At 38.2% G+C, this 15,951-nt stretch overlaps 1 protein-coding gene across 3 annotated transcripts in view; it reads right to left on the reverse strand.

Annotated features, from left to right (window-relative positions):
• The window catches only part of fhod3b (formin homology 2 domain containing 3b), a 519,315-nt gene that overhangs the window by 49,390 nt on the left and 453,974 nt on the right, over positions 1 to 15,951 (reverse strand). For all 3 annotated transcript variants that reach the window (XM_059945317.1, XM_059945318.1, XM_059945319.1), the window contains one exon: positions 822 to 980. In XM_059945317.1, the coding sequence (XP_059801300.1) occupies positions 822 to 980 (159 nt within the window). The remainder of the gene's footprint in view (positions 1 to 821; positions 981 to 15,951) is intronic.

Below are 15,951 nucleotides of genomic sequence, written 5' to 3' on the forward strand. Positions count from 1 at the left end.
TAATGTTGATACTTAGTAATGAAAAAACCACAGTGTTGCACTTCCTATATTTGCCATTCATCACAAATTTGAACAAGTAGTAGCCGTGGTCATCTGTTAAGATGTAAGTATTACTAGCAACGTCAACATCTATTGCTCATTTCTAATTGACTTGAGAAGGTGAAGGTGAGTTACCTTTGTGAACTATTGCAGTGCTTCTGGTGAAGACAATTCTACACTATAGCATTACATAGTGAAACAAACAGATATTTCCACCTGTACTTGCATTAAATAATGGGCCCAGAGTACATTTTTTTCCATGTTTGAGTTACAGTCAAACTGAAGTATTCCAGACCTGGATTTCCCCTGGATTCCCTTGACCTTCTGCTGCAGCATGCAACAAGACTGGGATGTCAAGAATGCACCAGAAATTTAGCTTTAATTTGTTATTCAGCCTTATCAAGGATCAAGGAACAACTTTATTCAACATGTACATTTAGATGTATTAGGAATTTGCTGTGCTGTGTTGGTCGAGGTGTGACATGCGACAAAGAACAACATTCAACAATTATAAAGAACTAATATAAAAAATAAAGTTAGAGATTAAAGTATGGATATGGAATGAAATGTGCATTAATACAGTATATAAATACCAGCATATATTGCAATGTAATAAATATTACAAAAAGTTGTTTAAAGTGCATTATTGTACCATGGTATTATACTATTTAGTTTAAAAGTTTTAACTCTACTATTTAAGAAAACTAATGTATATCGCTAGATTGACCCTATCATTATCTTAATTTACTGCATGGAAATGCAAGTCAAACAGGAATTCTTACCTCTATTCCTTCTTTGTTCAATGCATATTCATCAAAGTTAAGGATTGCAGTCTTGATTGTTCTTGGAGGAGGTAATACAGTCAGTCCAATGTTAATAGCATTGCTTCGCTTTGAGTCTAACACAATGATTTCTTGTCTCTTCCCATCTGCAGCAGTTTTCTGACATAAGAACACAGATACTGCATTATACTCACACAGAACATAATCTATGCGGCAAAATAATGAAGCTTTCAGAACAATAAACTATACATCCGAACATGCTACATCCCATTGATACTCTCACCTAGGGCAAGATATCCTCATTCTCCAACTTCCAAGCCAATGAAAAGAATTCAAATTAAAGGAAATGTCTGCTATTCTTGGGAGCTTCTCTTCAATTGGGATTTTGTGCACACAGAAAGCTGAATGAATTGAAATGTGCTATTTCCCAAGACCATATTCCCACATGGGCACATTTTAAAGAAATAAATCGTTAAAAACCACATTTATAGGTAGGAACTGAGTGGGGATAAAGAGAGGGCCAGATGTCTGATTCTATATGTGCTCAAAATGAGTCTTCAAGAATGATAATATGCATCATCTCACCCAAGAGAAATTCACTCCCACTGCAAACTCCAGGTAATATAATCTGCGCTCAGGGCACCAATGGGTATGATCCTGGAATAACTACAAGCTATATAATTTTGCTTATAACCTGCTTTCACACTGACATAAATAAAATTAACAGAATTAAGTTTTCTGATTTTGATGGCACTTTATATTAAAGGGTTCATTTCATGAGTGCTAAAATCAAACGGTATGCTTTACACATAAAGTCAGCCAAGTTTTTCATGAAATTGATTAAAAGAATAGTTGAGTGTGTACATTAAACATCTCAACAATATAAACATCAAATTACACTAAAGTGACAATTTGACCTTGTATTCAACGTCCTGCAGTCATCTTTGAGAAATTACAGGGAACCATCTTCAAAATTCTTGAATTGTTTGTTGATACTTTTCTCAAAGGAGATTTTGTGTTTCTCACCCTCAACTTTTCAGCTCTACATGCTTTAAGATCTATTCGAAGTGGGAAGTAAGCACAATGCTCCATAATCTAACCTTTATCAATGTCAAGGTACAACCAGCCAATAAAAATGCTTCCAATACAGCTCCACGACTTCACAACAATTTCATTTTGTTCTCTATAAAATAGCTTGGGTTTCTACTTAAGACTATGCCAAATACTGTTGTCTCTTAAAATAAAAGTACTCAAGCTACTTGGATATCAAGACCTTAATGAAAAGAAAACATTACACAGAAGACCAACCAGACCAAAATCTTGTCATATACTATACTGAAATAGAACTAGGGCGGCAGATCTGAGATCTGAAATATTTTGCGGAGAATGGTGCGAAAAACTAAAAACTTTCAACGAGTGGCAGTTCTGTGGGTAAAAATGCCTTGCCAATGAGAGAGATCAGAAAGAATGGCCAGACTGATTCAGACTTACAGGAAGGCTACAGTTAACTCAAATAGCCACACATTACAACAGTGGTGTGCAGAAGAGCATCTGTGAATGCACAACACATCAGACTTTGAAGTGGATGGGTTACAGCAGCAGAAGACCATGAACATACACTCAGTATTTACTTCATTAGGTAGCTCCTGTACATAATAAAATGGCCACTGAGTGCACTTCCCCTCCTTCAAAACCTATTTTCCCCACACACTTAATCTAAATCTCTGTGGACACCAAAACTACCTACTATCTGTAAAAATTTCTACTCATTGACATCCTTAAAATAATTGCCTACCGATAAGTGCCTTCTTTTATCTGTCAGATACCTGCACCTGATCAGGCAAGCCTGATAGCGAAAATAAACTCAATGCCACTCTCCATTAATCTGCACAGCAAGGAGCACTATCCAGTTACTGCTTTCAGCTTGCACCAAGTGACTCCAGCATTCGAAGTGCCTTGGTCGGGAGCCCTTGAGCTATATTTTAATAGTATATATCCTGCTTGGGCACAAATGTATTTGTACTTACGCTAAATGCTTCTCACATTATGGTAAATGTGCTCCTAAAGCCCATGTCTGGATCTACTTAGAGAAGGTGGTTTTTATTGTATACTTTTGGAAATAGGGACACTATTTTAGTGCCTAGTTATCTCATACTTCATCTAGCTGCTGCCTCCCACATCCTGTTTAAAAATTACACCATTACGATATAGTCAGGGTACTACCCAAGTTCAAATAAAAGGGTACCCTCATAGCTTGAGCCAGCATTTTACTGACCGTAACTTCAATGTGGTCTCCCATTGTCCGTCCTCAATCGTGTATAATTCAAGCTGGGATTGATTTAAACACTTATCCAATGCAAACACTGCTGCCAGGACTGTCTAAATGTTTAACATTTACAATGGCCAGGACAGATTCATTGTTTAGACATAACACAAACAGAATTCCTACCAGGATATGCCCACCATCTTGTGATACAAGCAAGTTCAAAGCAACATTATTATAGAAATACAGAGAGTTTGGTATAATACGTGAAAATGCATAGATTGGGCACTGAGGTAGCTTATGAAATACGACTCAGTAATCCATTTGAAGACAAAAGAAAAACAATGGTGTAATATGTATAATACAGATACAAAGTAGGAAGAACCCTGTATGCTCAAACACTAGCAGAGATCACTTAAATGAAACAGTGCACATAAAAGGCATGCATTAAGAACTGACAACATTTCAGAACTAAAACACTGGGAACTTTAAACAGAAACTGTTGGAAACTCTCAATAGTTCAGGTAGCACTTATGAAGTGAGAAGAACGAACAAAGGAATAACATTGATGTTTCAAGCCATTCATCAAGCTAGAACTGAAACATGGTGTGATTGGACGACATGATGAGATTGAATCAGTCAGCTGAAAGATAGGCTGGAGAACAGCAGAAGGTGCAGGTGGAACAGGTGTAGAAGGATGCAGCAAAAATAATTAAATGCATTGTATTTCTATCCTCTTGTAAAATGAGAGATTCATCTCGGAAAAGGGCTGAGTTTCTTGGAGTCAATGTTGAGTATTGATAATTGGTTTATTATTGTCACATGGATTGAGACTGGGTGAAGAGCTTTGTTTCCATGCCTTCCAGACAGATCATTCTAAACACAAGTATGTCGAAGTAGTACAAAAGAAAAAAATAATACAATGTAAAATAAATGGCTACAGTTACAGACAAAGTGCAAAGAAGTGCAAAGGCCATGAGAAAGATTATGAAATAGCATTTACCTTAAGCATACAAGACGTATATTCAAGTATCTAGAGGAGGCTGAGAATGGCAAATTTTGTTTCCTGAGATTATGTTAAGCTTTGTTAGAATGGTGAAAGGAGACCAAAGACCAAGGTTTGAGTGAGAATGGGGTGGAGAATTAAAGTGATGTTTGACTTGAGCTCACAGTGGTTACCCAGTTTATATACAGTTTTTCCCAATGTGGTTGATACAATATATAAATACCTTATTGTCACCAAACAATTGATACTAGAGCGTTCAATCATCAGTGATATTTGTTTCTGCGCTTTGCACTCCCTGAAGTACAAATCAAAGTAAATATAATAAAAATTTAAATTATAAATCATAATTTGAAAATAGAAAAGGGAAAGTACGGTAGTGCAAGTCAGGTCCAGATATTTGGAAGGCACGGCCCAGGTCAGGATCTATTCAGCAGTCTTATCACAGTTGGAAAGAAGCTATTGCGCGCACAGAATGCAATAAACTAAACTGGAAGCAGCACAAGTGAACTGAAAGAAGATTTGAGTCGCTGAGCATTGTCATTGACAAGATAATACAGATGCTGCAAACCCAACAGTTAGATGGGCAGAGGCAAACTGCAACTATGATCAGAATAGAAATATTCAATTCAATATTATTCAATGATACAAATCATCAGCTTACTCTGACTGAATAGGTTTTGATACTGATTATTAATGATACATTGGTTTGGATTCTGTGAACCAATATGCAGTATCTTTAACAAAGCCAAACCCAGCAGTGCTAAATAGCTTGAAGATTGTAACAATATCGGATGGAAGAAATTGGCTTGGTTGAAAAGAAACAACTGATGAATTGAAAACATGATGTTGTGCTGATCTATGTATAGCTACTCCATTAACAATCTAACCTTTCTCTGCTTCATAAACCATAACACTCCATTTTTCTTACATCCATGTACCCATCCCTAAAGTCTTTAAATGCCCCTATTTTATTAGCAACTACTACCACTCCCAGCAGTTACCTACAACCTCAGTGTAAAGCCTCTTCACTCAGCTCAAAATGATGTCAAATTGCCGCCCCGGGAGATGGACGCTGGCTATCTACTCTATATCGCTCATAACCTTCTACATCTCTATTAAGCCATCGCTCATCCTCCTTTGTTCCAAAGATAAAAGCACTAGCATACTCAACCTTTCCTCATATAACATGCTCTCAAATTCAGACAGCACCTTAATAAACTGCCTCCAAATCTTCTCTTCCACATCCTTCTGATAATGAGGTGACCAGAACTGAACATACACTCTTAAGTATGTTCTAACCATTTTTAATATAAAGCTGCAACATTACCTTGCAGCTCTTGAACTCAATCCTCCCACTAGCAAAGGAGGACACACCATATGTCTTCTGAATAATTCTATCAATTTGCTCAGCAAATTAGAGGGATCTGTGGGCCTGGACTCCAAGATCCTTCTGATTGACCCTACTGGTTAAGAATCCTGCCATTAACCTTGTAATCTATTTTCAAATTTGATCTTCTAATGTGTATTATTTGACACTTTTCTGGATTGAACTCCATCTGCCACTTCTCCTCTCAGCTCTGCATCCTATCTAAATCCCACTATAATCTACATACAGCAAAGGTGCTCCAGCTTGTGGTAGTTTTGTGCTATCACACTTTCCTCTTATTCATTTTTACACTCTGATCTCTTACCTCTTATCCTCACCCACCTATCACCTCCCCCTGGTACCCCTCCTCTTGCCCTTTCTCTCATGATCCACACTCCTTTCCTATCAGATTCCTTTTTCAAGCCCTTTGCCCTTTTACACTACCCACAACATCATCAGCCTTCATGTCATCTTCAAACTTACATCTTTGCACTTTTTCTTCCAAGTCATTTAGAAAAATCACGAACAGTGGGGACCCAGCATATCGCTGTGGAATGCCATTATTTGTCATCCATTTCCAAGTAGATTACAGTTCATCCACTACCATCCTGCCTTCCATGGACAAACCAATTCCGAATCCATGTAACCAAGTTCCCATGGATCCTATGGACTTTCTGGATGAGGCTACCGTGTGAAATGTTGTCAAGCAACTTACTGTAATCCATATACACCAGAGCCACCACACTACCTTGGTTAATTTGTCCTACCACCACCTCGAACAAAGTTGATCAGCCAAGTGAGGCACGCCATGGCCTTCATAAAACCATGATGAAGCACTCTCAGATTGGAGAAGCAATACCTCATATTCCATCTAGGCAGTCTCCAACCTGATGGCATGAATGTTGATTACTCCAGCTTGTGGTAATTTTGTCCTGTCACACTTCACTCTTCTTCATTTCTACACTCTGATCTCTTATCCTCACTCACCTATTACCCCTCCTCTTTCCCTTTTTCTCATGATCCACACTCCTTTCCTATTAGATTCCTTTCTCAAGCCCTTTGCCCTTTCCAATTATCACCTACCAGCTTCTTACTTCACCCCCACCTAGCTTCACCTATCACCTTCCTCCCCCTTCCCCACCTTCTTATTTTGAAGACTTCCTCCTTCCTCTCCTGTCTTGATAAATGGTTCAGCTCAAGACATCGCCCATTTATTCATTTCTATCAATGCTGCCTGAACTGCTGAGTTCCTCCAGCATTTTGTGTGTTACTTTCACTTCAGTCAACCTCCTGTTCTTCACGTAGAACCTCTTAGGGTTTGTGCTATTCACTAAGGCCTTCTTATGCCTGCTTCTAGCTCTCTTAAGTCCATTCTTCAGTTCCTTCTTGGCTATTGCGTACTCTCAACGGTCAAGTCTGATTTCTTCTACCTAGACCTCATGTGCCTCCTTTTTCCTCATTACTGAATGCTCCAGCTCTCTTGTTAACCATGGTCTCTTCACCCGACCATTCGTGGGACAAACCTATCCGTAACCGCTTGTAAATGCTAGCATTTCTGAGAACATCTATTCCTAATTTTGCACTCCCAAAGGCCATCATAATTAGCCCTCCCCCAATTAAATACTTCTCCATGTTGTCTGCTTCTATCCTTGTCCATGACTTTGCCAAGAGTCAGGAAGCTGTGGTAACTATCTCCAAATTGCTTGCGCACTGAGAAATCTGTCACCCAACCAAGTTCATTGCCTAGTACCTGATTCACTATGGCCTCTCCTCCATTTGGCCTACCTACACATGGTGTCAACAGTCCTTCCTGGACTCTAACAAATTCTGCCCCATCTAAACCTTTTACACTAAGTGGGTGTCATTCAATATTAGGAAAGTTGAAGTCACCCATGACAATATTTCTGGTATAGAGCATAACAGCACAGTACAGGCCTTTGGCTCATGACGTTGTCCTGACCTTCTAACCAATAATAAAATGAATCTAAACTTTCCCTCTTACATAAACCTTTTTTCCATCATCCATGTGCTTATCTAAGAATTATTTTATTTTAAAGTCTCTTAAGTATCTACCACCCCTGGCAGAGCATACACCACATCCAGTGTAAAGAACTTACTTCTGACATACTCCCTTATACTTTCCTCCAATCACCTAAAAATTATGTCCCTTTGTATTAGTCATTCCCACCTGGTGAAGAAAACTCACTGACTATCCACTCTACCTATGCCTCTTATCATTTTGTACATCCAAATTCAGCCTCCTTTCATCCTTTCTCAATCCAAAGCCTTAGCTCGCTCAAGCTATCTTCATTAGACATAGCCCTAAGTCCAAGCAGCATCCTGATAAATCTCCTCTGCACCATCTCTAAAGCTTCCACATCCTTCCTACAATGAAGCAAGCAGAACTGAGCACAATATTCCATGAGTGGTCTAATTAGGGTTTAATAGAGCTGCAACAATACCTCACAGATCTTGCACTAATTCCCTTAACCAATGAAGGCCAATACAACATCTGCCTTAACTACCCTATCAACTTGTGCAGCATTTCAGAAGGATCTACGGGCAGACCCCAACATCTCTCTCTCCCTCTACACCACTAAATATCCTGCCATTAAACCCATATTAGGTCTTCAAATTTGACCTTGCATAATTAATCACTGCACGCTTTTCCGTGTTGAACTCCATCTGCCACTTCTCAGCTCAGCTCTGCAATCTGTCAGTATCCCACTGGAACCTCCAGCACCCTCTACACTATCCACTACTCCACCAACCTTCATGTTATCTGCATATTTCCTAACCCATCATTCCATCTCCACATCTAAGTCATTTATAAAAATCATGAAGAGCAGAGGTTTCAGAACAGATCCATGGAGAACACCACTGGTCACCAACCATCAGGCAGAATACAGTCCATCTACTACCAGTTTCTACTTTCTATGGGCAAGCCAGTTCTGCATTCACACAGCCAAGTTTCCCTAGATCCCGTGGCTCCTAACCTGAATGAGCCTACCGTGGGAAACCTTATCATCAAATACCTTACTAAAATCCATATGCATCACATCTACTGCTCTACCTTCATCAATGTATACTGTAACTTCCTCAAAGAATTTAATCAAGATCAAGAGGCATGACTTGTCCTTCTCAAAGCTATACATCCTATCGTTAATCAGACTATGCTTCTCCAAACACTCTCCAATAATTCCATATTCCCCAGATTATCCCTACTCCCTTTTTTGAACAAAAGAATAACATTTATCCCCATCCAAACATTTGGTATTACTCCTTTGGCCAGTGAGAATGCAACAATCATTGCAAAGGCACAGCAATCTCTCCCCGTGCTTCCCATAGTAACTTGGGGTATACTCTGTCTGGCCCTGAGGACTTATCTATCCTAACATTTTTCAAAAGTTCTACCTTCACATCAACATACTCTAACATATCAGCCTGCTTTATGCTGTCCTCACATAATGTACATCAAGTTCCCTATCACTGTTGAATACTGAAGCAAAAGTATTCATTAATGACATTCCTCTACTATCCCTGATTGGTCCTATCTTCACTCTGCTAATCCCTAATCCTACTCACCAAGGCCTTCTCATCCTCCCTTCTAGCTCTCCTCTGTCCATTCTTCAGCTCCTTTCTGGCTACCTTATAACTCTCTAGAGACAGGTATGATTCTTGCTTTCTAAACCTTAATAAACTTCTTTCTTCCACTTTACTAAATGTTGCACAATTTTTGTCAACGACGGTTCCTTCATCCTACCAACTTTTCCTTGACTTATTGGGACAAACCTATCCAGAACCCCCCTGAAATCTCCAATCTTCTGTTGTGTATTTCCCCGAGTACCTCTCTTCCCAATTTAAGTACTCCAGTTCCTGCCGAGAAGCATCACAATTCCCCCTTCCCCAATTAGGTAGGCTGCAGAAGGACAGACAGATTAGGAGAGTGGGCTAGAAAGTGGCAAAAGAAATACAGTGTTGAAAAATGCATGGTCATGCACTTAGGGAGTAGAAATAAATGTGCAGACTATTTTCTAAGCAGGGAGAAAATCCAAAAATCTGAGATGGAAAGGGACTTGGGAGTCCCTGTGGAGAACACCTGAAGGCTAAAATGCAGGTTGAGTCAGTGGGGAGAAAGGCAATATTAGCATTCATTTCAAGAGGTTTAGAATACAAGAGCAGGAATGGGATGCTGAAGCTTTATAAAGCACTGGTGAGGTCTCACTTTGAGTATTGTGATCAGTTTTGGGCTCCTCATCTAAGTATAGATATGCTGACTTTGGAGAGGGTCCAGAGGTGGTTTCAAGAATGATTCCGGTAATGAAAGAGTTATCATACGAGGAACGTTTGATGACTCTGAGTCTGTACTTGCTGGAATTCAGAAGGATGATGGAGGATCTCACTGAAACCTTTTGAATGTTGTAAGTCCCAGACAGAGTAGATGTGGAAAGGATGTTTCCCATGCTGGGGAGAATAGGATAAGAGGGCACAACCTCTGGATAGAGGGGCACCCATTTAAAACAGATGTGGAGAAATTTCTTCAGCCAGAGGGTGATGAATTTGAGAAATTTGCTGTCATGAAGGTTACACGGAGAAGGCCAGGGACTGGGATTGAGGAGGGGAAAAAAGGATCAGCCATAATTGAATGGCGGCCAGACTCAATGGGCCAATGGCCTAATTCTGCTCCTCTGTCTTATAGTCTTAAATACCTTCCCATACCATCTACTCCTATCCTTCTTCAAGGCTATAGTTAAGGTTAGGGAGTTGTGGTCACTGTCTCCGAAATGGTCTCCCACTTAAAAATCTGATACCTGACCTGGTTTATTGCCTAGCATCAGATCCAGTATTGCCTCTCCTCGAGTCAGCCTTTCTATATTTGAGTCAGAAATCCTTCTTGGACCCATCTAACAAGTTTTACCCCATCCAAACCTTTTGCACTAATGGGATGGCAATCAATATTAGGGAAGTTGAAGTTCCCGCTACAACAACCCTGTTAACTTGGCACCTTTCCAAAATTTACCTACTTATCTGTTCATCAGCATCCTGGTGCTCAAGAATACTCCTAGTAGAGAGACTGTTCTTTCCTGTTGCTGTCGCTCATCCACACAGACTCATTAGGTGATTTCTCCATGATGGTTCTCCCTTTTTGCTGCTGTTCCTAATCAGTAATGCTACTTTCCATGCCCCCCCCCCACCCGCATCCACCTTACCTCTATCCCTTTAAAAACATCAAGAAACCCAGAAATTCAAGCAATTAATCCTGCTTTTGCAACATCAGATCTCTAATGGTCACAACATTGCAATTCCAAATACTGATCCATGCTCTAAGGTAATCACTTTTGTTCTTAATATTTCTCAAATTAAACACATTTCAACTCATCTGACTGCATTTATTCTTTGCCCACTACCTATTCTTCCTCATAGTTCCTCTTCACGTTGCATCTACCTTTTCACCAGCTACTCCATCACCTGACTTAACATCATCCTTGAAATGGAGCAAAGGTACCAAATAACAGTACTGTAAGTGGTAAAGATGGCATGGAATTATATTTAAGATTAGGTTAGTGATTTAATCCTGTTCTAGTGTTTTCACAATAGACATCCACAATAATATTCCTCGAAAATTTATGGCTGCAATTCTGTTACAAGAATTCAAAGTGTGCCAGGGATATATTTCAAAATTGAAGTTTCTTTTAAAAAAGATGATTTCTTTTTAGTGTATAAAACCCTATTGAATAAAATTAAGCATCAGCGTATCAGACAGCAAGCTTTACATTTCAACACAGGTGCCGTCAACTAAAGACCGATCTTAACATTTACCAGGGACTGCAAGCTCTCTCTGTACTCACTGATGTTGTACCTTTAACATACAATTTGATGGAAGATATTTCACAGAAGTGATATTAAGGAAAATTTAGCACTGAGCAACATGAGGACAAAAGAGTGGGGCTAAGAGACAGGTGTTTAAAAGAACAAATTAAATTAGTTAATGAAAAGGTAAATAATTAGTAGTACAACCATCAATCCCAGAAGGCATTCAAACAAGATTTAATAACCTTATATATAGAGCAATTTTCACACAAACTATGTAATTCAAAGTGTTTTACAATGGGATAAAGTGAAAACATGAAAATAAAATTTAAAAATTTTTAAAAAATATTTGAAAATAAAAGACAAAAAGATGTTCATTAAAAGCAAGGTTAAATAAATAGATTTTGAGGTAGCATTTAAAAGTGTCAACTGAGTCTGCATCTCTTACAGCTTTTTTTTAAGATACAGTATTGAATTCCACAGTTTAGGAGCTTAGCTCAAAAAAACCTGATGCGACAATTACTTTTCGAGGGAACTTGCTTAAATTTAAGAGACTGGAGGACGAAGACCTGAGAGTTCGAGCAGGATAAAACAAAAATGATTCTGTGTTGCACTCCAGTCCCAGATCATTGAGAGCATTAAAAACAAGGGAAGTTTGAAAAGAATTTGAAAAGATAAAGAAGCCAATGCACAATAGCTAGGATGGGAGTGATATATTTCCCTCATCCTGGTTTTTATTAGAAGTCTAGCAGCGGCATTCTGAATGAGCTGAAGTTGGTCAATAGATTGCTTTGTATAAGATACAAAGTGGGAGAGTAGAAATTCTGGAAGTTTTAAAGGCTAAATCTTAGCAAAAGGAAGAGGCGAGCATAAAGACAAGTTTTAACATCAAAATTTTATAAACTGGATCTTGGTCATATCAGAAGACGGGGTTAACATCCAACACAAAATTGTGGGCAGATGGATGGGCCGATGGACATGTTTGCACGCAGTATGAAACTATGACAAAATAGAAATTTAAGTAATGATGAATTTGAATTTGCATTAAGTATTTGATTTGAGGTTTGTTAACTTTGTTCTGAATTGCAACTTTTTATTTTGAAGGCAGATCCCCAGTCATCACAAAAGAAGAAACAATTGTTATTTTAAAGTCTTTGTTAGGTCACTCAATCCCTACCCAGACACAATAAGCCACAGGATTTTTGCCATCTGTGTTAGGTTTATTGAAACCACCTTTGAAAATGCTGCCAGCATTTCAGTCAGTCAGATGTGCTAACAATGGTTTAACTTTACTAACAGCAATTCTTTGTTGCATACAGAACCAGTTTATCATTTCTCCCCCTACAACTTAGATATGCTGAAGGTAAAACTTGACGATGTTCCTTCATTTTTGTTACTGCCAATGATTATGGATGTGCCTGTTCAGAGGAGTAGCAAATTCTTTCTCTCAGAGTACAGGAATCTCTGAAGCCTATAATTAAAATGCAGATATTGGACCATTTAAAATTGTACCAGATGAATTATGAACAAAAAACAACCCCATGTCAAGAAATCATTAGAAGTCTTTTTCATTAATAGAGTTCATTTTTGCTTTATTTTAACTGACTGATGCAGTAAAGTTATCAGTAATGGACATTTTTATAACTATAATTTGTACAACTCATTGTTAAAAGGCTGTTACTGGCATAAAATTGTTTCCATCTGTGCAAAGGAAACTTGACAAAAGTTTGAAAATTATATCTTCAAGCAAGTTATTGGTTAATAGTTACAATTGCTTCTACACCTTTTCCTACTGCTCTTCTCTTTCCCCAAAAAAAGGCTGCTTCCCTTTGTAATCAAGTATTTTTCAAGCTTATTTTAAAATCTGTTTGTTATTGAAGTTTATTCATAGGACGTGGCATCACTGGCAAGAGCTACAGAATTATGATTGAAGCATTCAGGTTGAGCACAGGAAAGGCTAATCATTTCCTGATGTTTGGCTAGTGAGGAGATCAAGGTATAAATTTAAACAACTGCATCATGCGGCTTTACAAAGATGATGGCCTAATCTATTAAATTTTCCAAATTAAAAGGCAATGTACTGAAATTTGAATTAGAAAAGTTAAACAAAAAGTTGTGCTCACTGCAACTAAAAAAAATCCTGTTCCGTAACAGATTTTGTAAAATAGCATTAATTTTGATCAGACCAAAACTGATTAAAGAATAAAGAGAAAAATGTGATGAAATCTCATCAACCTGTAACGTTAATATTGATTCCCAGCAACTGCAGAATCTGTGCCTATGATAATACTGCATCTCTCACTCTCCATAGTTGTTGCCTGACCTGCTGATTATTTCCAGCATGTCTGCTTTCATTTCAAACTAAAGAGCATGATCTTGTCAGTGAGAAAACAGAACAGAAATGGACGAACTTCAGTACAATGGAAAGGTGAACCAAATATGACTTAAATGCACTGTCCACAGTCAGGATGCTTCTGAAAACATATGGTGACATACTTTCAAACATTACTGAAAGAGGAGTCTACCCCGCCCCCCCCCACCCCACACCTGCTGTCACATTAAGTATAAATAAATGCAGAATAGGAAGAAAGAATAAATTCATCAACACAATCCTTCAATATCTAATCTCCAGAAATACAGCAGCCATTCCTTATCAGAATAGAAATTGCAACCGTGTCAAAATATGAATTTGTGACCAATATTTTGGATTTGTACTTCTTACTTCATTTTGTTTGTGACAAAATAATACTTTAGAATGGAAAAACTTAGATCAATTTTATCATTAAAATATTATTCCTCAATTATTAACAAAACTGTTATATCCCAGTATTGTTACTGGAATAAGTAAAGTAAATCTAAGATATGGGTACTATCATAGCACAGGAGCTGTGGGACAAAACAAATTGAGTTATCATCCCTCTCAATATTCAGCAGCAATCTAGATTGGTCTTGATTGCAAATGACTAGGCACAATCAAAAGGCGCAGTCAAGTCTCCTCTTCCAGGCAGGCTCAAGAATTTAACCTCAGTTCTCATCAGGCCTACGGCTGGAGCTCAAGCCTTGAAGCAGTGAATTACTGGCATCGGCTGTGCAGCATTTGCAACTTGGATAGTGTGGTTTTAAAACTACATTGTCCCAGTAGAGCTCGATAAAAGAGCTTTTGCACTGGGCATTGCATCATCGTAGTGTCTCTGATATGGAAATCACATTATGGTTACAGAAATGAGTCATGACTGCAAATGCCTGGTTGAATTCCCAACTGATGTAATTTGATCCAGTAATAGTTGCACATGTGATTTATTTTCATTTCCAGGCCTATGCAGTCCAACTGTTGGGCAAACATTCATTTTATCGATTTATGCAAAAAAGAATGATATTAAAGAGTGAAGAAATTGCTATGGATTTAATAATAAAAACTGAAAAACATTAACACATTTAACTGCCCTTGTTGAAATGGTAGTTGATTATAAATCCCCAGGCAGGAAATCTCACAGAATGACCTTGTTGACCTTTTGTTCATAATATAACAGTTCAAATCTTGCTAAAAAAAAATGTAACTGTACATGAAAGTCACTAACAGTTATTAAGAAATAAAATGGTCAGCAACTTTTGATGTAAGAGATATCTGTCAATTATCAATAAACAAATTGCTGGCCAATTTATCCTGCTCCACTGATAGCTTTATAAAAAGAACAATTCCTTATTATGATTTTTAATTTCATGGATTTGAACATTGGTTGTGCACTATTCATTTGAAAGCTTCACATTCATTCAGGGGGATGTAAGCCATCATTTAATTTCCCATCCCTCGTTGCCCTTGAGATGATGGTGAACTACCTTCGTGAACCACTGCACTCCTTGAGGTGTTGGTATACCACTATGCAGATAGTGACAGAGCTCCAGGATTTTGACCCAGTGAGATTTAACGACGACCACAATGTTAAATTATCTGAAAACTGTTAATGTATACTGATCAATCTCCTTTGCAGAATGAGAAAGCATGAGATCATTCATGACATTTTTCCTGTTGGTTTCTTCACATCACTCTCTGTCCCCCTTTGAAAGTCTTTCTCTATACCTTCTTTGATCCAGAATTCACAAGCTAATTCACACTTCATCTCGGATTTTTCTGTTTAACTTTCTTTTGTTAAGGAGATAAAACATTTGATCTTGTGGGCCAGCAAGCTCCCAGATCATTTGTTGGTTGAATACTGAAAGATCTGACTAGAGTGGAGGTAAAGAAGATGATTCCATTAGGAGGAGAGTCTCAGATTTGAGAGTACAACCTTAGAGTAAAGAAACATCAGTTTAGAAAGGAGATGAAGAGGAATTTCTTCAGGCAGGAAGATCTGTAACATTTTTTTTCCACATATGGCTTTGAAGGCCAGATCATTGGGAGCATTTCAAGCAGATTCTTGATTAATAAAGGGGTTAAGGGTTATGGAGAAAAGACAGGGGAATGAGGGGAATGGAACTGAGGGAAAAAAATCAGCCATGATTGAATGGCAAAGCAGACTCGATGAGCTGAATGGTATAATTCTGCTCCTTTATATATTTTATAGTCTTATGGCTCTGTTGACCATATGGGACAAACTGTTTAACAGTTCAGAGCCTGAGTATCACTCTCGGAAACGCATCTCAAAAGCTGATGATTGTCTGCAAAACCTAGTACATCCATTTTGAG

Source organism: Hypanus sabinus, chromosome 20 (assembly GCF_030144855.1).
Source record: "Hypanus sabinus isolate sHypSab1 chromosome 20, sHypSab1.hap1, whole genome shotgun sequence".
Taxonomy (NCBI): Eukaryota; Metazoa; Chordata; class Chondrichthyes; order Myliobatiformes; family Dasyatidae; genus Hypanus; species Hypanus sabinus.